This window comes from Neomonachus schauinslandi, chromosome 11, assembly GCF_002201575.2.
Source record: "Neomonachus schauinslandi chromosome 11, ASM220157v2, whole genome shotgun sequence".
Lineage (NCBI taxonomy): Eukaryota > Metazoa > Chordata > Mammalia > Carnivora > Phocidae > Neomonachus > Neomonachus schauinslandi.
In genome coordinates this window covers 6172281-6198255 of record NC_058413.1, presented here as the reverse complement: position 1 = coordinate 6198255, position 25975 = coordinate 6172281, and the positions used below count along the sequence as shown (strand labels likewise).

The 25975-nt window shown below is 49.1% G+C and overlaps 2 protein-coding genes across 5 annotated transcripts; one reads left to right on the top strand and one right to left on the bottom strand.

The window, feature by feature from the left end:
* The first annotated feature begins 6145 nt into the window (after positions 1-6145).
* Positions 6146-11575, top strand: NPAS4 (neuronal PAS domain protein 4). 2 transcript variants are annotated; one of them, XM_021685082.1, is made up of 8 exons: positions 6146-6439; positions 7160-7311; positions 7496-7598; positions 7719-7980; positions 8162-8271; positions 8619-8754; positions 8876-10311; positions 11013-11575. In XM_021685082.1, the coding sequence occupies exons 1-8, from the start codon at positions 6265-6267 to the stop codon at positions 11039-11041; spliced, it is 2403 nt and encodes an 800-aa protein (XP_021540757.1). In that variant the 5' UTR covers positions 6146-6264; the 3' UTR covers positions 11042-11575. The 2 variants fall into 2 exon arrangements, with proteins under 2 accessions (XP_021540757.1, XP_021540758.1); XM_021685083.1 differs by lacking the exons at positions 6146-6439; positions 7160-7311; positions 7496-7598; positions 8162-8271 and having other exon boundaries at positions 7809-7980; positions 11013-11041.
* An 11069-nt stretch (positions 11576-22644) lies between these two features.
* MRPL11 (mitochondrial ribosomal protein L11) lies at positions 22645-25701 on the bottom strand. 3 transcript variants are annotated; one of them, XM_021685085.1, is made up of 5 exons: positions 25499-25701; positions 25040-25135; positions 24361-24454; positions 24115-24274; positions 22645-22934 (listed from the first exon to the last, which is right to left on the bottom strand). In XM_021685085.1, the coding sequence occupies exons 1-5, from the start codon at positions 25619-25621 to the stop codon at positions 22829-22831; spliced, it is 579 nt and encodes a 192-aa protein (XP_021540760.1). In that variant the 5' UTR covers positions 25622-25701; the 3' UTR covers positions 22645-22828. The 3 variants fall into 3 exon arrangements, with proteins under 3 accessions (XP_021540760.1, XP_021540761.1, XP_044775459.1); XM_021685086.2 differs by having other exon boundaries at positions 22652-22934; positions 25553-25701; XM_044919524.1 differs by having other exon boundaries at positions 22652-22934; positions 25577-25701.
* Between the last annotated feature and the right edge of the window lie 274 nt (positions 25702-25975).

Genomic DNA, 25975 nt, shown 5'->3' with positions numbered 1-25975 from the left:
CTGTCCTGCTGAATACCTTAATCACCAACTATGGGACACCCCCCTTCCCAAAATGTAGTCCTGAGACTGGGGTTGGGGTAAGGATGGAATGGAGTATCCTGACTCTTTATTGCCAACTCCAACTCTTGTTGCCATGGCAACAGGAAGTGGACCATCACTCCTGCATGGAGACGCTCCATGGGGGCTAGAAGCCAGTAAGGAGCCTAGCCCATTGGGCTTCCCAATCTGTCCTCCCTTGAGGAGTGTAGGGACATTACTGCTTTCTGGCATTTAGAAGAGTAAAGAGAGGTAAAATGACAGCTTACTATGCCCTGGGCCCAGAGAGCTTCTGGCTGAGAGAGAGACAGGTGGAGATATTCCTAGTGTGAACTCATCCTACCCTAAAAGATGGAAAACTTTCTCTGAAGAGGGTCAGTTTGTAAATATTTTAGGCTTCCCAAGCTATATTGTTTCTGTTGTGACTGCTCAACCCTGCCCTTGTGGGTGAAAACAGCCATAAATAATACATAAACAAATGGATGTAGCTGTGTTCCAGTAAAGCTTTATTTACACACTCAGTGGGCCAGATTTGGCATGCTGACCAGCATCTGCAGACCCCTGCTGTACCCCATGCTGCAAGAGAAAGAGCTGGGAGCAGTAACTAGGCTTAAGGCCCAGAATCACCAATGACTTGCTCTGTGACTTTAGCTAAGTCATTGTCTGTCTCTGATCCTCAGTTTCACCATCTATCAGATGACTATAACAATATCAGTCAGATTTGCCATGAGAATTGGTCTAACAGGTCAGAGCAAATCTCAAGTCTTTCCGTCTTTCTGTTCCGTCACTTCAAGTAGAGCTAACTCCCCTCCCAAGGCCATGCCCTTGCCTCCTAAGGGTGGCAGCAGTCCACTGGAAGGAAGAGGTGTTTCTCTCTAGAGTCAGATTCTTAGTCTGGCTTTCCAACTTCCAGCCTCAAGTGACCCCATTTCTGTAGCAAGCCAAGCACAGGAGGAAATGAGGAATCCCTTCTTTTCTACCATCCAGTCATTTGGCAGGAGGCTACAGTTCACTTGAGAAAGGGATGTGGCTGCAGTGGCTGGTAGCCAGGCTTTAGAGGAGGCCTTTGAGACTCAAAGTTAGGAAAGGTGAGCTTCAGATCACCTAGATCATCTACCTATGGCCCAGCTTCCCTGAGGTGCATGTCAAGTAGCCACAGCTATAATCTGGTGGTGACTCTTAGCACCATCAATTGCATTAATGGATCTTTCTTGAGCCATCTTGTCCACCTGTCTGGTTTGACTACCACTGAGATCTTGCATCCTTAGGCATCTATTTTGTCATCTGCTCTGAAGACCCATAAAGTGATTCTCTACCCCCCACTCCCTCCTTCTCTCCCTCCCTCCTTCCCTTCCTCTTTCTTTCTCCTCATCATAAACAGGTTTGTCCAGGGTAAGACAAGATACATTTCAACAACCCTCTGTCAAGAAAGATCCTTGCCCAAATATCCAGAAAAGTAGCCCTAACCAGGAGTCTCCATCCTTTTCTAAAGAAGCAGACCCCCCATCCCCAGTCACCCCCCATCTCTCTCTCAGGAGGCCATCATCCCCAAAATCTCTGGAAAAGATACACTTCTCTTTGAGAATGGTTGAGGGGTGATGTCTCTCTAGGTCCCCAATAAAGCTATGCAAGACAGGAGCAGGGGATCTCACGGCCTGTTCTTGCTATAAAAAGACATTTTTCAGAAAAAAAATAATAAAGAAAGAAATCAGCCAATCCGTCCTCAATGCCATCACCTCTTCTTGGTGATTTTTCGGGGAAGGAGTGGGCGGGTTGCCATGGCAACAGATGCAAAGAGCTTGTCTCAGTAAAGAAGGGACCTTGATATTTTTTTCTCTCTCTCATTCTCTCTCTCAGTTGTGTGTGTATGTGTGTGTGTGCGTGCTGCGCATGCCTGTGCCCACACCAGGAATTTTTTTTTAGAACTAAAGAAAGCCCTTCTCTTCCCTCAGCTCCCCAAATATGGAGCGATGGAAAACCACTTACTCCTGCAGGCCAGGGAGGATTCGGGATAATTCAAGAAAAAAGGGAGAGGTCATATGGGGCTCCCTTCCTCCATCTTTTTACTAGAGATTGCATGCAATACATACTTTCACAAATGGTTGGGTTCAGTGGTTGGATAGAAAGGAAGATGCTGGGTGGAAAGAAGTAAGGGATAGTTTGTGCAAGAGGGCAACAGTGATATCGAGAGGGCAACAGAAGGTGCACTGAGGTTGGGGATGCATACATTCTCCACTGGATGCTGAGAAAGAAAGGCAGAGAGCAGACTCACATATAGACACACACACGGACAGGGAGGCACACAGAAAACTGCAAACATGAACACATACACAAACATAGAACTACACACAACACAGGAAGTGGTGGACATTTTTTACAAAGACAGACATAGATGCAGGCATCGGCAAATGCATAGATATACAGGGATACAGACACACAGCATGCAGACAGACACAGACATACAAATACAGTCACAGTCAAATGGACAGACAGACACATGCACACCTTCAGTCTGGCTCCCTCCCTTCAATTGCCCAAGCATCCCTAAACAGCAGTGCTTAGCTGAGAATGCTGAGAATACTGCAAGCTCACACCGTGGGTTTAACTGGGTGGCTCCTCTTCCCCCCATTCCTTCTACACATTCACCCCTAAGCCCCTATTTTTTAAGTAGGCTCCACACCCAGTGTGGAGCACAATGCAGGCCTCAAACTCACGACCCTGAGATCAAGACCTGAGCTGAGATCAAGAGTTAGATGCTCAAACAACTGAGCCACCCAGGCACCACAGTCAAAGCCCCTCTTTCAATTCATTTCTTGCCCATTTTCCCATAGCCAATGGGCTCTGATACCTCCCCCATCTCAAGCTTTCAATTCTTAGCCTGTTCTGTTCTGCTGCTGCTGCTTGCCGATTCAAGGAGGGGGAGAGTGGGGTGACTCAGCCAGGCCAGGATGACTCACACTGCCAGTATTTTTAGCAGCGGCCAGGAGCTCTCTAGCGTGCCAGCCGCCCCCCTCCTCCTGCTTGCTATTTTGGAACCGTCACTGGTGATATAAATAGCTCCTCTCCCACGGCCTGAAGCTGCTGCCAAGCTATTTTTGGTTCTGCACAGTTAAAAATAGCTTCACGGAGGTGGGAGGCAAGGGGAGTGGGAGCTGGCCTAGGGAGAGGAGACATTGGGGCATACAGAGCTTCTCAACTTGAATTAGAGTGGGCGAAATAGGATGAGCCCTTCTCTTCCCCCTCCCTGTCCCTTTCTAGGCCCTTCTTTCCTTCCAGAGGGCCTTCCCTCCAGCCCATTCTGGAAAAATGCAAGGGTTCCCTTGAGCTCATTCTTCTTTCATGCTTATTTTACTCCTCCAGCTCAGAAACCTTGGGCCCCTAAAACCCCCTCCCATATTCATCCTTGGAGGAGAAGTGGACTGCTAACTGGGGCCTCACTCTGAGACCTTTGTGAACTCAAGCTCTACTTTGATGTCCAGGTAGACCATGGCCAAATTACTTCCTGGGTTGTTTTGTTTTGTTTTTTTCAGAACCATGGACAGTGGTCAGTGCCCCATTCTTTCACTGCGTCTCTGTCCAGCTCGCTGGAGACTGGCTGGGCCCGACCAACAGGTAGTTCTTATCATGGAAAGGGGTACTAAGATTGTCTCCCAGCCAGGGCTAAAGCATTGGTGGGTGAAGAAATCAGGAACACTGCCCTGGATTTTCATACAAGAATGGGATCCAAAGATCAAGGGCTTGTCCAAATAGAAGTTTGAGGGAGGGAGGGATGGGTACATCAGTGGTCAGATAGAGATGGGAGTGGAACAGAGATGTACTTCCTGAAGGAAGGATTTCTCTGTAATCCAGATAAATAGGGTTAGAGAGAGTGGCAGACAGACAGACACAAACACCTCTTCCCTTCATCTCAGCCGTGCCATTGAACACAGGATGGATGATGGAGATGGCCCCAACCTCTGCCAAAATGGCACAAAATGGTCACAACTGGATGCGCAGTCACCCTCTTCTGAGGGTGCCTTAACCCTTCTCCTCAGCTGTCTTCTTTCCCCACTCTGCCTCTTTTGCCACCACCATTTCCCATGGGCATGAGGAGTTCCTTGAACCCAAATTTTGCTTCTTGGTGTCAAAGTTTATCCCCACGCTTCCTATGTAACTTTCTACAATCAGGCCAATCCCTCTCCCTCCAATTTTTAGGTGGTCTTATTTTCAGCCTCTTAGTGATTTCACACAGATCCTTATTCTACCATAAGATTTCACATAAAATGTCCCCTAGACCACTTCTTCTCCTTTTATGGGATTCTAGGGGAAAGAAAGGCGCCCCTCAGCCCCTGTAGAGAGCAATCATCTGTGCTGAAAAGAAAAAAAAAGGAAAGAAAGAGATAGAGGGCAAAGGTGACATGATGTGGAGACAAAACTGATGAAGAGAGGAAGGAAGTCTCGAGAGAGCAGAAGGGGGAACGTTTCGGGGGGGCGGTACAAAGCTGAGAAAGACCACCAAGCAGGCAATGAGATTCAGAAACTAGTCGGGGCCGAGGGAGGAGGATGTGGAGGGTTGAAGGTTAAGAGACAGAACAAGGAGGGGCGCCTGAGTGGCTCAGTTGGTTGGGCGACTACCTTCGGCTCAGGTCATGATCCTGGAGTCCCGGGATCGAGTCCCGCATCGAGTCCCGCATCAGGCTCCCTGCTTGGCAGGTAGCCTGCTTCTCCCTCTGACCCTCCCCCCTCTCATGTGCTCTCTGTCTCTGTCATTCTCTCTGTCTCAAATAAATAAATAAAATCTTTAAAAAAAAAAAAAAAAGAGACAGAACAAGGAGTCCTAGCGCCGAAGATGGGGAGGGGGTTGGAGAGGGGTATGGAGGACAGCCCGACGGAGTTACGGGGTCCCTGGCAGGTGCGGGGATCTCGGAGGGTGCAGCACAGCCCCCTCGTTTCTTTGCTGCTTCCCTATCTTCCCCGCCAGAGACAGGGGGGAGCCCTCCGGAGCGGTGCGGAGGCAGCCAGGCCCCGCCCGCCGCCGCCGCCGCGGCAGCCGCCGGAGGATTCCTGTCCTAATATGGAGCTGGGATTCCCCCGGCCCCGCCCCCGCCCCCGGCCCGCCGGGAGACCGAGGTTTGCAGTCGGGCGGGGGGAACCGCTCGCTTTGGGGGCTGACAACGGGGTGGGGGAAGGGATACCTAGGTGCAGACCCAGATCCTCACGGTGCCTTGGGACCCTGCCTCAGTTTCCCCTGTTAGTGGCTGCAGTTAATTAGTTGACAGGGAAACCGAGAATCACTGCAGACTACCGCGTTGGTGTTGGTATTCCTATTCTTGGCTGTGGGAAAATAGAACCAAGGCCAAATTCAGGGGGTCCCTCTCCCTCAGGACCCCCTTTTCACCCCACCCTAGAGACTTAGACTTCCATGTAATGCCCCCTGCTAAATGCCAAGGCCCGGGTTTTGAAAGGGTGGGGGGAGGAGATTTGTTCTTTGAAAGTGACTAAGGGAATCCCAGATTGAGTAATCCCTAGAGAGAAACCCCAGCGGCGACCTATCCAGCAGAGGCCGAGGAGGGTACTTCTTCTCCCACATGTGAACGTGACCTTTGTCTGACACATAGCAAGGAGGAATTTGTAGACTACCCTGCTCCTCCCCCATTTCCTCATCTCCTGAGAAAAATCGATGTTGGAAACAGCCCCTCCCTCCCCTCTACAGACTCTCCTGCCAGGGGCTTCAGGCCGCCTTAACCCTTACCCTGCCCCTTCCGTCAGCTGAACACATTTGGACCCCTGGGTCCCTGCACCCCCTTTCAGGCTTTCCTAATGCAGCGCCTGCTTCTCCGCTCAGCTGCCGCCAGCCGCGGCCCCCTCCGCAGCCTCCGTTCTCCCCCTCCTCCCGTCCCCCCTCCCGCTCTCATTCTACGTCATGGGATGACGTCGGGAGCCAGGGAGGGAGGAGGAGCTCCCCCCCCTCCCCAGCCAGCGGCTCCCGCTGCAGCTTGCTTAGCCCAGCCTCCTGCTTTCCCGCCCCCCCTTTCTCTAAAGCGAGCCCCCCACGCCTAGCAGGAGCTATATAAGGCGGAACGAAGCAGGCGACGGGGGCAGCGCAGCCGAGCGGAGCCCAGGAGAGGAGAGAGGAGAGAGAGAGCCTGAGCGAGAGACGGGGAAGCAAGAAGGAAGAAGCTACCGGTGCGTCGGGACGGGGACGCAGGTGTTCGGAGCACCGGAGCTGGAGCTCTGCAGCCGCTAGTCATGTACCGCTCCACCAAGGGCGCCTCCAAGGCGCGCCGCGACCAGATCAACGCTGAGATCCGGAACCTCAAGGAGCTGCTGCCTCTGGCCGAAGCGGACAAGGTCCGGCTGTCCTACCTGCACATTATGAGTCTTGCTTGCATCTACACCCGCAAGGGCGTCTTCTTCGCTGGAGGTGAGCAAACTGGGGCTGCTGGAGACCGGGGGCAATGGAGCTAAGGGAACCCACGGAGACTGCTGCATGTCTAGGGCAGTGTGGCGGAGAGCTGGGGAGAGAAGGGAGACTTAGGGAACTCAGGACTTCCTACTTTTCCTCATGAGCTCTGTTCAGACCTCACCTTAGTTCTGGATGAGGGAGGGTAGGAGCCTGGATAGGGTCCCCGGTGCCAGAATCATGGGAGGAGGAGAGCCAGGACAGAATGGCCCTAGTTCCCACAAGCGCAGAGGCTTTCCAGGAGCCCGGGGAGGGAAGCCTGGGAAGTTGCAGGGATGGAGTCACCAAAACCCCGGGCAAGTGCATCCATGGTTCTCTATGCTGAAAGTGGGCGCTTCTTCAGCCTTTGAAGCGCTGTCCGCGGTGCTGACAGCGCCACGGGGTTGCAAGGCGCTGCTCGCGGTGCTGAACGCCCAGTCAGCTTTTGAGCGCTGTCCGTGGGTCTGAAATTCGGGGCCAAGAAAGACCTAGCCCCGACTTAGAAGTCAAAGGCCTCTCTGGCTAGGGAGATCCAGCAACAGGTTCCCTGGGCAAGAGCTGTGGGCAGCGGGTCAACAGGTGTGTGCAAAGGCAGGTTCATGAAAAATTCCTCTGGATTTTCTGAAACTCAGTCCATGCTTCCTCACTCATGCTTTGCCTCCCAGGTTTACTCCTGACCCACCATGTCTTCTTACCCTGCAGGCACTCCTCTGGCGGGCCCCACAGGACTTCTCTCATCTCAAGAGCTTGAAGACATAGTGGCAGCACTACCTGGATTTCTACTTGTGTTCACAGCTGAGGGGAAGCTGCTATATCTGTCTGAGAGTGTGAGCGAACATCTGGGCCACTCCATGGTGAGTGGTGAGGGTCCTCTCAGTCTGGGCTGGGGCACATATGGGACACAATGAGCTTTCCACTTTTGAGAATTTGAGAATTACTGAGGAGGGGAGGTTATACCCTGACAGATGCTATGTGCCAAGGATTGGCCCTTGCTGCCTTCACTAAGTGTCATCTCATCTCTTCTTCACCTTTCTCCAGGTGGACCTGGTTGCCCAGGGTGACAGTATCTACGACATCATTGACCCAGCTGACCACCTAACTGTGCGCCAGCAGCTCACCCTGCCCTCTGCCCTGGACACTGGTAAGAACTCCCTTCTCCCTCCCTCAGTCAAACCTCCTTCCTGCTTCCCTGCTCTTCCCTATGTGCTATGTCTTTCAACCAATCCACCCTCTTAATCAGTTTTTCTCTCCATTTACCTAGATCGCCTCTTCCGCTGTCGCTTCAACACCTCCAAGTCTCTCAGGCGCCAGAGTGCAGGCAACAAACTGGTGCTTATTCGAGGCCGATTCCATGCTCATCCACCTGGGGCCTACTGGGCAGGAAACCCTGTTTTCACAGCTTTCTGTGCCCCACTGGAACCAAGACCTCGCCCTGGTCCTGGCCCTGGCCCTGCCTCACTCTTCTTGGCCATGTTCCAGAGCCGTCATGCTAAGGACCTGGCCCTACTGGACATATCCGAGAGGTAAGCCCAGAATGTTCAGACTCCAGGAAGAAGGCAAGCCAGAGATGAGGGGACCCTAGATTCTGGAGCCAGGGGCAGGGAGGATGGGGTGTAAGGGGACAGAGGACCTGGGAGGGAGTGAGATGCCTGGGTATAAAGCAGGGAAAACAGAAAGCTGACCTCACCCTTTCCACCTTCCCAGTGTCCTAATCTACCTGGGCTTTGAGCGCAGTGAACTGCTCTGTAAATCATGGTATGGACTTCTGCACCCCGAGGACCTGGCCCACGCTTCTGCTCAACACTACCGCCTGTGTGAGTGTCCAGAGAGGCTGGGGAACAAGACAGGGAGCTGGGAAAGGTGATGGGAGGCCCAACCAAGAAGGGCTGTGGTCAAGACTTATGCTGGGGAGATGCCAGAGACCAATAATTTTGGATACTATAGGGTGAACATTAGGGTGAGGAGTCAAAGTGAGAATATAATCAGAACTGGGGGACTCCAAGTGGTGAGGTCAAGATGGGGAGCTGAGTGGTGCAGGTCAGGGTAGTCAGAAATAGAGATGTCATCGATATCCCAATTCAGTGGAGAGGTCAGCAAGGGGGGAGTTTAAGTGGTGTTGCCCAATGGACATCCTAACTCTGCATCTCTTCTTTCCCTTCAGTGGCTGAGAGTGGAGATATTCAGGCAGAGATGGTCGTGAGACTGCAGGCCAAGCCTGGAGGCTGGGCATGGATTTATTGCCTGTTATACTCAGAAGGTCCAGAGGGCCCTATTACTGCTAATAACTACCCAATCAGGTGAGCTGCAAGGCAGGAGCCTGGAGGATAGTTGAGGTGGACATAGAGGAGATACAAATCAGGGAACTTCTCTGGGAAAGACCACCAGACCCTTACCATCTGCCTCTTCTCTCCTTTCCAGTGACACGGAAGCCTGGAGCCTCCGCCAGCAGCTGAGCTCTGAAAACACCCAAGCAGCCTATGTCCTGGGCACCCCAACCATGCTGCCCTCATTCCCTGAGAACATCCTCTCCCAAGGGCAGTGCTCTAGCCCCAACCCACTCTTTACCCCAGCCCTGGGGGCTTCCAGAAGCACCAATTTCCCTAGTGCTCCAGAGCTGGGTGCTGCCTCAACATCAGAAGAGCTTCCCCAATCCCAAAAAGAGCTGGGCTTTAGTTACCTGGCATTCCCGTCTGGCTCTGAGCCTTCTCTTCATGCAGATCTGAGCAAGGATCTTGTGTGCACCCCACCCTACACACCTCACCAGCCAGGAGGCTGTGCCTTCCTCTTCAGCCTCCACGAGCCCTTCCAGACCCACTTGTCCACTCCGTCCAGCTCTCTCCAAGAACAGCTGACTCCAAGCACTGCAACCTTTTCTGATCAACTGACGCCCAGCAGTGCAACCTTCCCAGATCCACTGACTAGCCCACTTCAAGGCCAGCTGACCGAAACCTCAGCCAGAAGCTATGAAGATCAACTGACTCCCTGCACCTCTGCCTTTCCAGACCAGCTGCTTCCCAGCACCGCCACCTTCCCAGAGTCTCTGGGCAGCCCTGCCCATGAGCAGCTGACTCCTCCCAGCACAGCAATCCAAGCACACCTCAACAGCCCCAGCCAAACTTTCCCAGAGCAACTGAGCCCCAATCCCACCAAGACTTACTTCACCCAGGAGGGATGCAGTTTTCTCTATGAGAAGTTGCCCCCAAGTCCTAGCAGCCCTGGTAATGGGGACTGCACGCTCCTGGCCCTAGCCCAGCTGCGGGGCCCCCTCTCTGTGGACGTCCCTCTGGTGCCCGAAGGCCTGCTTACACCTGAGGCCTCTCCAGTCAAGCAGAGTTTCTTCCACTACTCTGAGAAGGAGCAGAATGAGATAGACCGCCTCATCCAGCAGATCAGCCAGTTGGCTCAGGGCATGGACAGGCCCTTCTCAGCTGAGGCTGGCACGGGTGGGCTGGAGCCACTTGGAGGTCTGGAGCCCCTGGACTCCAACCTGTCCCTGCCGGGGGCTGGTCCCCCTGTGCTCAGCCTGGACCTGAAACCCTGGAAATGCCAGGAGCTGGATTTTCTGGCTGACCCTGATAACATATTCCTGGAAGAGACGCCCGTGGAAGACATCTTCATGGATCTCTCTACCCCAGACCCCAATGGGGAATGGAGTTCAGGGGATCCTGAGGCAGCGGTCCCAGGAGGGGCCTCACCGCCTTGCAACAACCTGTCCCCAGAAGACCACAGCTTCCTGGAGGACCTGGCCACATACGAAACCGCCTTTGAGACAGGTGTCTCAGCATTCCCCTACGATGGGTTTACTGATGAGTTGCATCAACTCCAGAGCCAAGTTCAAGACAGCTTCCATGAAGGTGAGTCCAACCAAAATGTTCAGGAACTCAAGTCCCTGTCTTGCCAATGAGATGCTTGTAGAATTAGATGAGTAAAAATTCCCCTTTCTGTACCTTAATTTTATTAATGGGATAACAACACCTGCTGCCCAGGGTAGCAGTGAAGATAAGAACTAGTAAAAAAAACTTAGCATAGATGTTCTGAACAAGCAGGCCTAGAGGGCAGGGGTCAGGGATGCAGCATAAAGTGCAAGAGAATCCTTGGTTAGTGGCTTGTGCTTTTTAACTCTGTGAGGGACCTAGATCAGCCATCACCACCCATTTCACAGATGAAGAAAATCAAAGTCCCAGAGTTAAAGAAACTTGCTTAAGGTCATACAACAAATTGATGGAAGAGGGATTAGAGTTCTATCTCAGTATTCTTATCTCCTAAAGAGAATACAGAGCAAGAGTCTGTAAGAGTTTGGGAAAGAAAGAAAGTGAAACTCAGGCCCTGGCCCATCGGAGGCTCCTTGCCCATGGCTCCCTCCTTTCCAAAACTAGAGTCATAGTTTCATTCCATCCACCCAGATGGCTCCCTTATCTTGCTGAGCCTCTGGTGATCATTCGGTCATTGGACCAACATATTTGAAGCCTGTACCTTGTGCCAACAGCATGCCACATCCTCAACCTATCTTTCCTAATGACCTTACTGACTGTACCCTCTCTCTCTCTCTCTGCAGATGGAAGTGGAGGGGAACCAAGGTTTTGAATAAGTCTGTGACTTAACGTCGTCAAGTATGGCATATTGTCATCAAGACGTGGAGCCGCTCTCCACCCCCCCGGGACTGTTGGGGGGATTCTGGGGGCCGGAGGGGGATATATCTGATTCCCCAGGCCCTGCAGGATTTTGGGGGGGGGGAGGTGGGAGGGCAAGGGAGGGGAGCTTCTTTTTAAAATTTAGAGACTTCAAGCAATCCCAGTTTCCATTTCAATCTGTATTCACTCGTAGTGAGTTTCCTTGAATGGGATTTCAAGCGGAGAATGGGGGAGTCTCACTTCCCCACCCCCCGCACTACCCCATGGGCCTGGGCCAGTTCTCCACTCCTGGGGGCCAAGCCACCCCTGGGCCTTGGTGGGGGAAAGGCAGCGCCCACCTGGGCCAGCCTGTGCCCTCAGGGGCTGACACCCACGTAGAATTCTCTACACACCAGTAACGGGATTTCAATTCCGATGGACTCTGCCGCCCTGGCGGCCCTTCTTGTGACTTTTGCGCCCCGCGCCTGGGGTGGGGGGCGCGAAGAGACGCTACGTTCCTTTCCGATGGAGGAAGGCAGACCTGCCACTGTCACACGTGTGCTTGCACGAGTGCGTGTACCTGGTACGGGACTCACCCGGCTGCCAGACTGCCTGGGCCTGCCCAGGCGGCCACTGCGTGGTGCTGCGGTGACTTTGTAGCCAACTTTATAATAAAGTCCAGTTTGCCTTTTTGGTACCACTGGTGTTGTGCACCGCTGTGAAAAGGGAAGAGTGGGCATCTGAGAAGGTTGGGAGGCCCCGAGGGGAGCCTGCGGGTCAGGAGGCAAAGACTGGACCGACTGACAGCCCTGGGGTTTCTTCCTTCACTCATGCACTCATTCATTCCTTCACTCAACACAAGCATGCAGGGTGTGGCCTACTCTGTGCTGGAAGCTAGAGAGTTTGGAGCCAAAACAGAATGCTGCCTCTTGCCTTCAAGGTGCTCTGGCATAAAATATTAGAGGGTATCGGAGTCTCCTGCCTGCCCCAGGCTGGCAGTGTTCACAGTGTGGGAGGGAGCAGAAGGGCCTGGGGATGGGCAGGGGATTCGACCTGATATTTTCGGGGACATGGGCTTAAAGTTTCAGAACATGAGTCTGTCTTCAGCCTGGTCCCACAGGGAAGCCACTTCCCTTTGGGGCCCTGCATCTTCTCATTGGAAATGATAACCCCCTGCATTATGTCTGCATGGGGCTTTCAGTGGACAAACAGTTTTACATCCCTTGTCCACTACCATAAAGCCTCTAGACAGGCATATGAGCACCATTTCATGGATGAAGAAACTGAGGATCTCAGGTAACAAGTGATTTGCCCCACAGAGGTGGGCAATGTACCTATATCATCTGCATCCGAGTTCTGGGCTGTCCCCTCTGTTCCCAAAGCTGGTGAATCATCATCTCAAATTGTCCCATTCCAGATTACCTGAGAAGGTCAGGCTTGGGCTGGGGCAGGGGCCCCTTCTCTTCTAGGTCTACAAGCTAGAGCAGACCCCCAACTTCTGAGTGGAATATAACTAATTGGGTCAAGAGAAAAAGCTTTCAAAAATGCTGTTTTCCTCCAAACTTGAGGGCCCAATGGCCACAGGGTATGGTGGGGGGTTGGAGAATGAAAACTAGGAGACAGAAAGACCTGGATTCAAATCCCACCTCCAACAATTATTTGCTGAGTGAGACCTGAGCCTCAGTTTCTTCACGGGTAAAACAGGACTGAAGAAAAAGGCGCTAACCTCTCAAAGATGCTGCTAGAACTCGATTGGGTCTTTATAAGCTGAGGAGAACAGAACAGACTTAACTTATTAAAGTGAGTTAGAAGACACTGGCGACCACCAAGTCTCAGAGAAGTTTCTTTCTCAAGGAGAGGAAGGACACTCCAATCTTCCTCAAGTGAAATACGGGGTGGGACTCCAGGAGCTGAGATCATGACACTGAGAATCCCCTAAACTTCCTCTCATTCAAAATCCCCCAGCTCCAGGGCCATCCCCTTGAGAGGGTCCCACAGGAAGGAAGACATTCCAGGGACCTGCCACCCCTTTTCCACCTTGAATCAATCCTTGGGAGAAACAGAAGGTGAAGTCTTGCCCTTTGCCTTCCTGTGCTCTGTCCTCCAACTTGGACAGAAGAACTGAACTGTAAGCCCCAGGACGCTGTCTTAGCTCCACTCCCCTGCTGACACCATGCACAGGGCTGAGCAGGCCCACCAGAAATATTTGGTGGAGAGGACAGTTTCTGAAGAGCAGCCCAAGGATTTGAGTATAAAGTCATCAATTTCTACCCCCAAAAACTTGTTCCTGAGTTCTCCAGAAGGCAAAGGGTTTTAACTCTCAGCTACGAATCTTAAGCGAACATAAGCTCAAGATACCCACTGGAGTCCCATATAAAAACCTCCCTGGTGGTCATCAAAAAGGAAAGAAAAATCTGAGAAGCTGTAAACAGCCAAGAGAAGCCTAAGAAAAATGACAACAAAATATACAGTGTTATTCTGGATGGGATCCTGGAACAGAAATAGGACAGAGGTTAAAAAAAAGAGAGGGAGAGATCCTAATAAATTATGGACTTTAGTTAATAATAATGTATCAGTATTGGCTCATTAATTGTGACAAGTGTACCAATAAGTGTAAGATGTTAATAATGGGGGAAATAATAAGCATGGAGTATATTTAACATTCCTAGAAATTTAAATCTATTCTGAAATTAAAAGTTTTTAAAAAAGTAAAACCAAATAAATGAAAATTTTAAAAATGAAAACATATTAGAAAAAAAGAAGCGCATCATTGGTGGTTTTTTATGGTAGCGGGTGATAGTAGACTGTGCGTTTTGATAAGGAGGCACCAGGGATCACTGAGAACCCGAGATCCCCGGGAGGCGCAACCATGGTCCCGCACAGAGGAAAATAATACGAAAGCCAACGGCTCCCCCTGCTGGAAAGAGAGGGATCTGTTTCTGTTCCTCTCACCAGCAAGGTCCCTGTGGCTCAGAGCAGCACAGCTAAGAACAAACGGATAAACTGAGGCTGGGAGAGAGGAAAGGACTTGCCCGATGGCACTCCCAGAGTCACTGCAGAAGCCAGCTCTACTCTCAGCCAGGTCCCTTTCCACCAGTACCAACTCTGCCCTGGGAGCAGAATGTAGGAGAAAGGGCTCAAGTTTGGGGGTCAAAGACTGAGTTCAGGTGCTGACTCCGCAGCTCCGTGTGCTGGGGATGCGGCGGCGCACAAGACCGACAAGGTCCCTGGGCCCACAGAGCTCATATTCTAGCTGTGGGGAGACATAACAAAAAGTAAACAAGCGATCTAAGAGAGAATATACAGTGTGTACAACAAGGGAAAGAACCAGGGTCCTGTGATAGAAAACCACAGCTCTAGTTTAGAGTTTTCTAACTTAGAGTGGGTGTCAGAAAAAGCTTTATAAGGAGATAACACTGGGGCGCCTGGGTGTCTCAGTCAGTTAAGCGTCTGCCTTCAGTTCAGCTCATGATCCCAGAGTCCTGGGATCGAACCCTGCATCGGGCTCCCTGCTCTGCGGGGAGCCTGCTTCTCCCTCTCCCACTCCCCCTGCTTGTGTTCCCTCTCTCTCTTTCAAATAAATAAATAAAATCTTAAAAAAAAAAAAAAGGAAAGGAAAACCTTTATAAGGAGGTAACATTGGGGTGCCCGGCTGGCTTGATCTCAGGGTTGTGAGTTCGAACCCCCCGTTGGGTGTAGAGATTACTTTAAAAATTTTTTTAAATCTTAAAAAAAAATGAGGTAACACTGAGCTATGACCTAAAATGTGAGAAATAGAAATAAGAATGTTCCAGGCCAAAGGAAAGCAAGAGTAGAGGTGTTTAAAAGAAAGGATGTGACCTGTTTAAGGAATAGCAAGGAAATCAGTGTGGCTGAACCAAGGTCAGCAAAAGGAGGGAAAAGATTACCGAGGGCCTTCGACCATGGTAAGAAACTCAGACTTGATTTCATGTGCAACAGGAATCCACTGAGTACACTTGAGCAGAGGAATGACATGATTACAGGTTTAAGTCATCCCTCTGGCAGTTGTGCGGAAAATGTAGAAACAACAAGAAGTAGACGAAGTAAAATTCCAGAGAGGAAAGAGCCTTTTCATGTATGAGCTGATGATCCCATCATCTTCTTCCTTGGAGAAATTTTCCTATTCTGGGTGCAGGTGGATTGGTTTAGTCCAGGCAGAGGGAATCCATTGGTAGTGAGTTTTGGGGTGACCATCAGGGGCTGGTGTAGTGGATTGGAAATTGGATGAGCTCCCAAATGCATGGTCTGTTTTAGTAAAAATTTTGTTAAATTTTGTTGCTAAATTCTGGACTAGGGTGTGGGAAGACTGGGAGACTGAGATGAAAGCTAAAAGACAAAGAGAATCCCCCCTAGTCCCATGGTGCTGAAGAAGAAAGACCCTTAAGAGGCACAGAGCCTGCCCAAACTTGTGATCAGTCTCCCCATCAAGACATTTGCCAGATTTCAAACTTGCATGGGGAAGAATGCTAAGCTCAAACCCTCTGAGGGGCAGAATGGAATTCCCCTAGTCTTTCAGAGCCAAAGAAAAATAGGCCTTTCAAACTGCAAAAGCACTTCAATGGAGGGAGAATAGTTTTTTCAACAAATGGTACAAATAAGGTATCGTTGGGGCTGGGGCGGGTGAGGGAGGGAAGAACCTTAAGCTAAGCCTCACATCTTTTACAAAAATTAAAGGAATGAAATTTATGTCTTTCAGGAATAATCATAACGGCTTTAAATGTAAAATATAATTATACTCTGGATATGGTTTAAGAGGACATGGCCATAGTAAATTAAGTTTTTATGGTGTGGACAGAGAGCTAAACAAAAAACATATAAAATATAAAACTTGTAGAAGAAAACACAAAAGAAAATCTTAGGTACCAGGGGCTGGATGAAGAGTTCTTAGTTGTGACACCAAAAGCATAATCCATAAAAAGAAAAAAAAATTGATAAACTGACTTCATTGAAATTCAAAACGTTTGCTCTGTGAAAGATCTTGTTCAGAGGATAAAACGACAAGCTACCCAGTGGGAGAGAATATTTGTGAATCACATATCTGACAAAAGACTCCTATCCAAAGCTCTTGAGACACACAGTAAAAAACCAAACGATCCATTAGAAAAAGGACAAAAGACATGAAGACACATCTCACCAAAGAACATATATGTATAGTAAGTAAGCCCATGAAAAGATATTCAACGATACTAACCATTAGGAAAACATAAATTAAGACCACAATGAGATATCACTAACCACCTATCAGAACAACTAAATAATAACAACAATGATGGCAACACCAGGTGCTGGTAAGAATGTGTGGAAACTAGATCACTAACATATTGCTGCTTGGAATGTAAAATGATACAGTTACTCTGGAAAGAAATCTTGCAGTTTCTTAAAAAACTAAACATACACTTACTATACAACTCAGCAATTGTACTCTTGGGCATTTGTCCGGAGGAATGAAAATTATGTCTTTCAGGAATAATCATAACGGCTTTATTTGTGATAGTGGAAACAACAAAATGCCTTTCATCAGATGGATGATTAACAGACTGTGGTACATCCACACCTTGGGATACTACTCAGTAATAAAAAGGAATGAACTACTGATACACACAACAACTTGGGTGGATCTTAAAAGCATTATGCTGAGGGATGCCTGGCTGGCTCAGTTGGTGGAGCGTGTGACTCTTGAGCTCGGGGTTGTGAGTTCAAACCCCACACTGGGTGTAGAGATTACTTAAAAATAAAATCTTTTTTTAAAAAAAGGCATTATGCTGAGTGAGAAAAAAGATAATCTCAAAAGGACACATACTGTATGAATCCACTTGCATAACGTTCTAGAAATGAGAGCAAAGACCTCCCTCTTACGGAGGTGGAGAACAGATCAGTGGTTGCAAGGACCAGGGATAGCAGGGGAGGGGGTGAGGATGTGACTACAAAGGAGAGAAAGCAACCAAGATGGGAGCTAAGGGGTCTTTTATAACCAAATCTTGGAAGTGACATAACATCACTTCTGCCATAGTCTATAGGTGACATAGGCCAACCCTGGAACAATGTGGGCGAGTGTTAATGACTAAGAGGTGGGAATCTTTGGGGACAGTTTTGGAGGGTGGCTTACCACACCAACAAAGGTGTTACAAGAACATCTAAAACATAAGCATAGAAAAAGGTTGAAATGATGGGAAAAAGAGTAGTCATACTAATGCTAACCAAAAGAGAGATTAGTGTTGATAAATTCAATAACAGACACAAGAGGCTTTAAGACAGAAAGCATTACGAGACTTTTTTTTTAAAAAGATTTATTTATTTATTTGAGAGAGAGAGAGCACGCACAAGCAGGGGGAGGGGCAGAAGGAGAGAGAGAATCCTGAATCAGACTCCCCACTAAGCGTGGGACTCGATGCAGAGATTATGACCCAAGTCAAAATCAAGAGTCAGTCCTTAACCGATTGAGCCACCCAGGCACCCTGCATTACAAGACTTAAGAAGTAAATGGAAGATGCGAAGTACAGACAGCACATTTAGACAATTCTTTTAGGTTTTACAGTGAAAGAAAACAGAGAAATGGACCAGTAGCTAAAGGGAGATGTGAAACCAGAGAAATTGCTTGTTTCTTTAAATAATACTGGAGTATGGGGGCGCCTGGGTGGCTCAGTCGTTAAGCGTCTGCCTTCGGCTCAGGTCATGTTCCCAGGCTGCTGGGATCGAGCCCCATATCGGGCTCCCTGCTCGGTGGGAAGCCTGCTTCTCCCTCTCCCACTCCCCCTGCTTGTGTTCCCTCTCTTGCTGTATCTCTGTCAAATAAATAAATAAAATCTTTAAAAAAAAAAATACTGGAGTATGCATGTTTGCTCAAGAAAATAATCCAGGAATAATAACAGCTACTATTTATTGAGGACTTGCAATATGCTAGTCATTGTTCTGAATACTATATGTGCATTAATTCATTTAATCTTTACAACAACCTTTTCAGGTAAGCACAATGTTCCCTGTCTTACAGATGAGTCTAAGGTACAGAGTAGTTAAATAACTTGCCCAAGACCACACAGCTAAGGAGCATGGAGCTCCTGTGCAGCCTGAACCATCACACCTTGCTGCATCTGGGAGAAACTGGTGACAGAGGGTGGTGGGGTAAGATGTGAAAGAGAGGGCCCTTAGCAGAGGTGAAGGGATTTGTCTCTGATGGAACAAAAAAGTCGTTCTCACAGGCAGGAAGAAGAGAAGGATGGTAGGTTTGTAGATTTGGTCAAAGCTCTGGGAGTTTTCCATCTGATGGTTTCTATTTCCTCAAGTGAAGCAAGGGGCCAGCTGTGATCCCGGGCAGCACTTGGCACCAATGTTTCATTTTCTTCATCTACAAAATGGAGATTAGAGTATTCCTGAGGAAATTAAAAATGAAGAGTAACTCAGCCATTCCACTTCTAAGAATTTACCAAAAAAAAGGAAGAAAGAAAGAGAGAGAGAAAGAAAGAAAGAAAAAGAGAGAGAAAGAAAAAAGAAAGGAAAGAAAGGAAAGGAAGAAAGGAGGAAAGAAAGAAAAGAAAGAAAGAAAGATAGAAAAAAGAAAGAAAGGAAAGGAAGGAAGGAAGAAAGGAAGGAAAGGAAGGAAGGAAGAAAAAAGAAAAGAAAGGAAGGAAAGGAAGGAAGAAAGAAAGGAAGGAAGGAAGAAAGAAAGAAAGAAAGAAAGAAAGAAAGAAAGGAAAGGAAGAAAGGAAGAAAGGAAGAAAAGAAAGAAAGAAAAGAAAGAAAGGAAAGGAAGAAAGGAAGAAAAGAAAGAAAGAAAGAAAGAAAATGAATTTACCCTAAAGGAAATAACCAGAGATGTACTGCACTGGGTTTCATCATCCCATTTTTTTCAACTTAACAAGCTTGTCTCCAAACAATCAGGATGGGCTAAATTTTGCTGCTGTAATAAGCCCCAACATATCGGACTTAAACTAACAAGGTCCATTTCTCCCTCACACAAAGACAGCTAGAGGCACAGGCAAACCTGCAGTGCAGCTGTCCCCAGGGCAGCTCAGCACGTATCGCCACATCAACATGGCCTTTTGCTTCCTGCAGCAGGGGGGAAAATGCACTGCAGTCTCACACTGTCTAGTAAATAATTCTGCACACACTACTTCTGCTCACATTTCACTGGCCAAAGCAAGTCAAATAGCCTCATTGAATTTCGAAAGGCAGCTTAGTGCAATGCCCAAGGGGAGAGGAAGAGCAGAAACATCGAGAGCATCACTCAGTGACCATGGTCCCACTATGCACAAGCTATTGGCTCTTGTGGCAGACAGACCCTAAGGTGGCCCAGGGTCCCCACTTCCTGGTATTCACATCTTTGTATAATTCCTTCTCCTTGAGTGTAGGTGGGAGCTGTGACTTGCATCTAACCAACAGAATGACAAAGGTGGCAGGATATACATGATGATGTGGCTATGACCATGTTACATAAGACTAATGCTCCTCTTGGGAGGAGACACTCTCTTTCCTTGGCTTTTAGAAAGCAAGTGGCCATGGTGGGAAGGCCCACATAGCAAGGAACTCGGAGTGCCCTCTGGCTGGCAACTGAGGCCCTCAGTCCTACTGCCCAGAAAAAAAGAAAAAATTAATGCTACCAACAACCACAAGAGTTTGGAGGTCGATCCTTCTCCAGTTGAGACTCCGATGAGACCACAGCCCCAGCCAGCGCTTCAGTTGCAGCTTTGTGAGACAGTGAAGCAGAGAATCCAGCTAAGCTATGCCCAGACTCCTGACCTACAATGTTTTAAGCCTCTAGATGTGTGTTAATATTGTTCTACACAGCTCTGCCTGAGATCCACGCTACGCTCACTCCCAGCTGTCCCAGTCATCCTTCAGGTCTTGTTTTCAATCCCTCAGTTTAAAATCACTTCCCCTGGGAACTCCTCACTGAATCCCCAGGCTTGGCTATTCCCCTTGGACACTTTCCCAGTCTGTCATACTTCTCTTTTGTCACAGTGGTAACCGTAACTAATTTTTTGAGTGTAATTATTATTAAGCGGCCATCTCTGAAGGGAGGAACTGTCACATTTATTCTTGTGTCCTCAGTCCTAAGAGCACCAAAAAACCAGTGCCTGATACCTAAGCCACTCAAAACTGTTTCGGAAATGATGTTCACCACAGGGTGCACGTATACATATTTTTAACATAAATGATAAAATACCCAACAGTTAAGGACTTGGTTAAATAAATTATGGTCCTCATAAGACAGAATACTAGGAAGTTATTAAAAATCATTAGAGGGGACACCTGGGTGGCTCAGTTGGTTAAGCAGCTGCCTTTGGCTCAGGTCATGATCCCAGGGTCCTGGGATCGAGCCCCGCATCAGGCTCCCTGCTCAGCGGGAAGCCTGCTTCTCCCTCTCCCACTCCCCCTGCTTGTGTTCCCTCTCTTGCTGTGTCTCTCTCTGTCAAATAAATAAGAAAAATATAAAAAAAAAAAAAAAAGAAACAAACTGAGGGTTCTAGAGGGGAGGGGGTGGGGGGAAGGGTTAGCCTGGTGATGGGTACTAAAGAGGGCACGTACTGCATGGAGCACCGGGTGTTATACGCAAACAGTAAATCCTGGATCACTACATCAAAAAAAAAAAAAAGTTAAAAAAAACCTTTTCCTTTCAAACTATAGACAGCCATTAAAATAAAAAAATTTTTAGGGGCGCCTGGGTGGCTCAGTCGTTAAGCGTCTGCCTTGGGCTCAGGTCATGATCCCAGGGTCCTGGGATCGAGCCCCGCATCAGGCTCCCTGCTCAGCGGGAAGCCTGCTTCTCCCTCTCCCTCTGCAGCTCCCCCTGCTTGTGCTCGCTCTCTGTCAAATAAATAAATAAAATTTAAATAAATAAATACATAAATACATAAATAAATAAATAAGTCATTTGAGGAAGATAACAGAAAATGTTCTAAATGGTTACCAAGTTAAAAGCAAAAATAGAATAGGGGGACCTAGCTGGCTCACCCAGTAGAGCAACTATTGATCTTAGGGTTGAGTTTGAGCCCCATGTTGGGTATAGAGTTTACTTAATAAAAATAAATAAATAAATATTTTTAAAAAGTAAAAGTAGAACGAAACAGTATCCAGAGTATGACCCCAATTTATTTTCTTAAGAAGTCTTATATATAGAGGTGCCTGGGTGGCTCAGCTGGCTAAGCATCCAACTCTTAATTTTGGCTCAGATCATGATCTCAGGGTGCGAGATCAAGTCCTGCGACAGGCTCCATATTGGATGTAGAACCTGCGAAGATTCTCTCTCGGGGCACCTGGGTGGCTCAGTTGGTTAAGCATCTGCCTTTGGCTCAGGTCATGATCCCAGGTCCTGGGATTGAGCCCCATGTTGGGCTTTCTGGCTCTGCAGGGAGCCTGCTTCTCCAACTCCCCCTGCTTGTGCTCTGTGTGTTGAATAAATAAAATCATTTTTAAAAATTAAAAAAAAAAGATTCTTTCTCTCTGCCCCTCTCCCCCACCGTCACTCATGCACACTCTCTCTAAAAAAGTCTTACATAGGGGCGCCTGGGTGGCTCTTTCGTTAAGTGTCTGCCTTCGGCTCAGGTCATGATCCCAGGGTCCTGGATCGAGCCCCGCATGGGGCTCCCTGCTCAGTGGGAGGCCTGCTTCTCCCTCTCTCACTTCCCTTGCTTGTGTTCCTTCTCTCGATTTATCTGTCAAATAAATAAATTAAATCTTAAAAAAAAAAGTCTTACCTATTTATATGTTTTATATATTTATATATAAATTTATATATACACACACACACACACACACACACACACACAAACACAGTGGAAAAGATATACACCAAAATATTTGCAGAAGTCTCATCTGGGTGGTGGGATTACATGAGGTTTTTAGTTCTTGTAGGTGTTTTTCTATGCTTTCCAAATCTCAGTGTAAAACAAAGTGCCTAGCACCGAACAGATGCTCAGGAAATGTGAATCCCATTTCCGCCCCATCTCCTCCTCTCTTTGAGAAGACAGGAACCCTTGATGTTCTGGATAATGAGAAAAACAAAAGGCCAGGGGCTTCCCAAAGACCTCCCCCAACTTGGGCAGGTGCCTCCTGAAGCTTTGCTTCTTCTGTGGGTCCGCAGCCATGAACTCCACAATAGTTCATGTTCAGCTACCACCTGCCCCAGGACAAGGGTCAGCTTGGTAGAGGGGGCTGAAGTAGCCCTTGGGATCTAAGGTGCCCTGGGCAGTAAGTCTGCTTGGGGCTGTGACTTAGTGCCCACGGCAGTCTGTTTCTGTGGAAGTGCTAAGTCCCAAAGAGATAAGAGAAATTTCTGATGGAGGCACAAGCTAAGCCTCCGTATCCATGGCCCCCACCTGTTCTCTCACCCCTGGGGAGGAGGACCACACAGGACTTTGAATCAGAAGGCTGGAGCTCTAACTCCTACCTCTGCCCCCAATTCAAAACCTGGGCAAGGTGCTCTGCTTGGCTGAGCATCAGATTACACAGAATGAGAGCAGCATGAAGACCCGGCCTCCTTAGGGCAGCTGATATCTGTCCATGTTGGCTACCATCGGCATTGGTCCTCTTCCCCTTGGGTCCCAAGACAGAAGCCAAGGGTGGGTGACAAAAGGTTGTTTATTTAAGCTTGATCTCTTGAGACTGTCATACATATAAAAATATATAATTTAAAGTCAGGGAAATAATAATCAGCTTGGTGTCGCCTCCCTTCTGCCCCTTTGGTACAGCTTTTCCAACTGGCCTCCATTCCAGCTTCAAAATCCTGGAGTGTGGGTGACAGGGGTCATTTCTTGGCAGCTTCTGCCTGCGCTGCCAAATCTGCCTCTTTCTGGGCAGCCAGGAATTCAGCTCGCTCCTTCTGGAAAGCTGCCAGCTCTTCTGAGCTGAGGCTGCAGGTGCAAGGAAACAGAGAGTGAGTGAGTGGCCAGTCACTGCTGGGGAGCTCACAAGTGCCCACACCACTGTCTCAGAGCCCCTTCTCCCTCCCTGGACTCCCCAGCCTCCATCTCTTTGCCACCCCGCCCCCAACCCTACCTTATATTCCCTTCTCAAAGCCCCACCGGTCCTTTGAGGCCTCAGCTATACCCCAGTCCAGATTAAATGCCCCTTCCTCTGGCCCCCAAACACTTTGTACAAAGAAGTCTTCGGGCTGTGTCCCTGTGCCTCCCCACAAGCGGGAGTCAGACTGACTCACCTCTGCACTCCTAGTAAAAGTAAAGATTTGTGAAAAGTCAAGTCTGTCCCTGTACCGTGCTTAACCCCCACTTCTCTGGAAACAACCGTTGGCCTCAGCATGGGATGTGACGTCAGCAGCAAGAGGCCCATAAAGGGACAAGTGCTGCCCCTGCTGTTGTCTGAGTCAGATGCCCTCACCCCCCCATCCAGCATCTCACTTCAAAGAAATAATTCCTGAGGTCATCCTAAGCTCTAGGAGAGGGCCCCCTGTTGGCCTCGGGATCAGTTCTGAACTTGCAGCTGGAAGCGGCCTTCAGCCTTCCCAACTGGTCCTTCTGTCTCACCTCTCGTCCTATTCCCCACTATGCTTCTAGCACCATATGCCAGAGCACACTGCACTTCTTTGCTTCACTTTGTCACCTTCTGTCCTTCACAGGATCTTTCCACTTCTTGGAATGCTTGACCTCCTTTTCCAAGTCTCTGCTTAGATGTCACCTCCTCTATGAAGTCCTCTTTGAAACACCAGGCCAAATCAGGAGCTCTAATCTCTGTTCTCAAGACACCTGCAGTTCCTTTTGTCAACAATGACCATCCAGCAGCCTGATGATCCACTTGTGCATCTGCCTCCAGCTCTGACCTCTGAGCTCCTTCAGAGTGGGGCCAAGCATGGCTATCTCGTTCCTAGCTGTATCCAATGTCCGGAACAATGTCTAAACCATAACAAGTACTTAATAGTCTTATTCCAAATGGATGAATAAGGCTCCCCATTCCCTAAATCTAAGGTCCTTGACTCAGAAGCTGACTCTCCCACTGTAATGGGCCCTCTCAGCTTTGCCCCAGAGTCAAGAACTTTCCAAGCCCTCCCCTCGCATTGCACCTTCCCAGGACACTCACTCCTTCACCACACGAATGCCCAGGGAACGAGCAGAGCCAATGATGGAGCGAACCACAGAGGACAGGGGCGCATCCTGCAGGGCGAAGGCCTCGTCCTGGGCTTTAACTCGGGCGATCTCATACACATGCTTCAAGGTCACCAGGCCTGCCACTTCCTTCCCTGGGAGGAAGAAACAAGTAGACCTTCAGGTGTCCCTGCTTCCTTCCAGAGCCCCCAGAATCCCAGGTGCCCGTCCTGACCCTTACCTGTCTGCCGGGCCCCCTTCTCAATCCCAGCAGCTGCTTTCAGGAAGTAGGAAACAGTGGGTTGTCCAATTTTGATTTCAAATGTCCTGTCAGGCTTAATAGGAAAGAAAATATGAGAATACGTCTTGTCTCCCCTAACCCATACCGCCTCAGCCCAGAGAACTTCTAACTTCTGTCCTCCCTTCCCTTGACTCATCTTCCAACGGTGTCCCTCTAACAGACCATGAAACCACAGGGAAAATAAATCTGTAGCTAACAGCTTTGTCACCCCTAGTCCAGGCCCAACTCTGCTCTAGAAGCCCCAGTGAAATGGAGAGGCAAAGGGAGGAACTGCAATATGGCAGGATGGGCTCAGAAAAGATATGGTCTAGTTTCCACTGTGTAAACGAGGAAAGTGGGACTCATAATAGGAAGAGCCTCGCCCAAAGTTAGAAGCAGAGTAGCAACCCCAGGTTACCAGCCCCTCAGGAACTAAGGAGAATAGCGAGAAAGAAAAATAAACAGGATCACTAGGTGATGGGGATTAAGGAGTGCACTTGTCGCAAAGAGCACCGGGTGATGTATGGAATTGCTGAATCACTATATTGTACACCCAAAACTAATATAACACCGTATACTGACTGACTGGAATTAAAATAAAAACTTAAAACCAAACAGGATCAGACTCCCGACTGTGCACCTTCACAAAAATCTTGGTGGGCAAAGGAATGCCTTCTTTGATGTCCTTTGTCTTCTCGTTGAACTCCTTGCAGAACTGGTTGATGGAAACCCCTCTCTGGGTGGGAAGCACAGGCGTTAGCGTGGGGAGGACATCCAGGAAATTCTTCTATCCGTTTCCTCCTTCGTCTTCACTTCCTTACGTTCCCATCCTCCTTCTGCTATCCAGATTCAACTAACACTTTACGCGCCAGATGATTTGTATGCATCATCCCCCTACCCTCCCAACAGCCCGCTGAGAAAGGACCGAGGAAGCTGAGTCCCGAAGAGGCCATGGAACGAACGCAAAGACAAAAAGCGTGTGGGCAGCAGAGCCGCGCTTTAAACCGAAGCCTCCCTGGCTCCGGAGCCCGCACCCTCCACCGCGTATGAGCTCCCACCCCACGGCGCCTCCCGCTCGGGATTCCAGCCACGGGTGCACCTGACCCAGGATGGGACCTAGTGGGGGCCCGGACATGGCCTGGCCTGCCCGCACGATGGTCCGGATTACGCCGCCGGCCTCGGGCTTCCTGAGGGCCTGAGTGGCCCGATTCAGCTTCGACATGACGCCGGGTTCCTGGCTTTAGTTCACCTCAAGGCGACAGCAAGAGCAACAGCTTCAGGCGCCGCCATCCTGGGTCAGGGGTCAAGGGTCCTCACATTAGGTTTGGGCCGGCGAAGCCAATAAAAAGAAACGTTGTTTCGGCCCTTCTATCCTCCAACCAGTAAGACAAGGAGAGTAATATGAAGGGGGAAAATCTTTTAACTCGCGATATGCAGATAGGGGAACGCCCAATGGTTCAGATACACACATTCCTCCCGAAGAGCACTTAGGCAGTACCTCGGACAGCTAAACTGGAGGAGAAGGACCTTAATCCCGCACAGCATTGTGGGCATGGTAGTTTTGACCGCTTATGCA

Coding starts and splice junctions, on each gene's coding strand:
- NPAS4 (XM_021685082.1), top strand. CDS start 6,265: ATGTACCGCTCCACCAAGGGCGCCTCCAAGGCGCGCCGCGACCAGATC. Junction 7,312..7,495: donor AACATCTGGGCCACTCCATG/GTGAGTGGTGAG, acceptor ACCTTTCTCCAG/GTGGACCTGGTTGCCCAGGG. Junction 10,312..11,012: donor TCAAGACAGCTTCCATGAAG/GTGAGTCCAACC, acceptor CTCTCTCTGCAG/ATGGAAGTGGAGGGGAACCA.
- MRPL11 (XM_021685085.1), bottom strand. CDS start 25,621: ATGTCGAAGCTGAATCGGGCCACTCAGGCCCTCAGGAAGCCCGAGGCC. Junction 24,455..25,039: donor CCACCAAGATTTTTGTGAAG/GTGCACAGTCGG, acceptor TTTCCTATTAAG/CCTGACAGGACATTTGAAAT. Junction 22,935..24,114: donor GGCATTCGTGTGGTGAAGGA/GTGAGTGTCCTG, acceptor TTGCACCTGCAG/CCTCAGCTCAGAAGAGCTGG.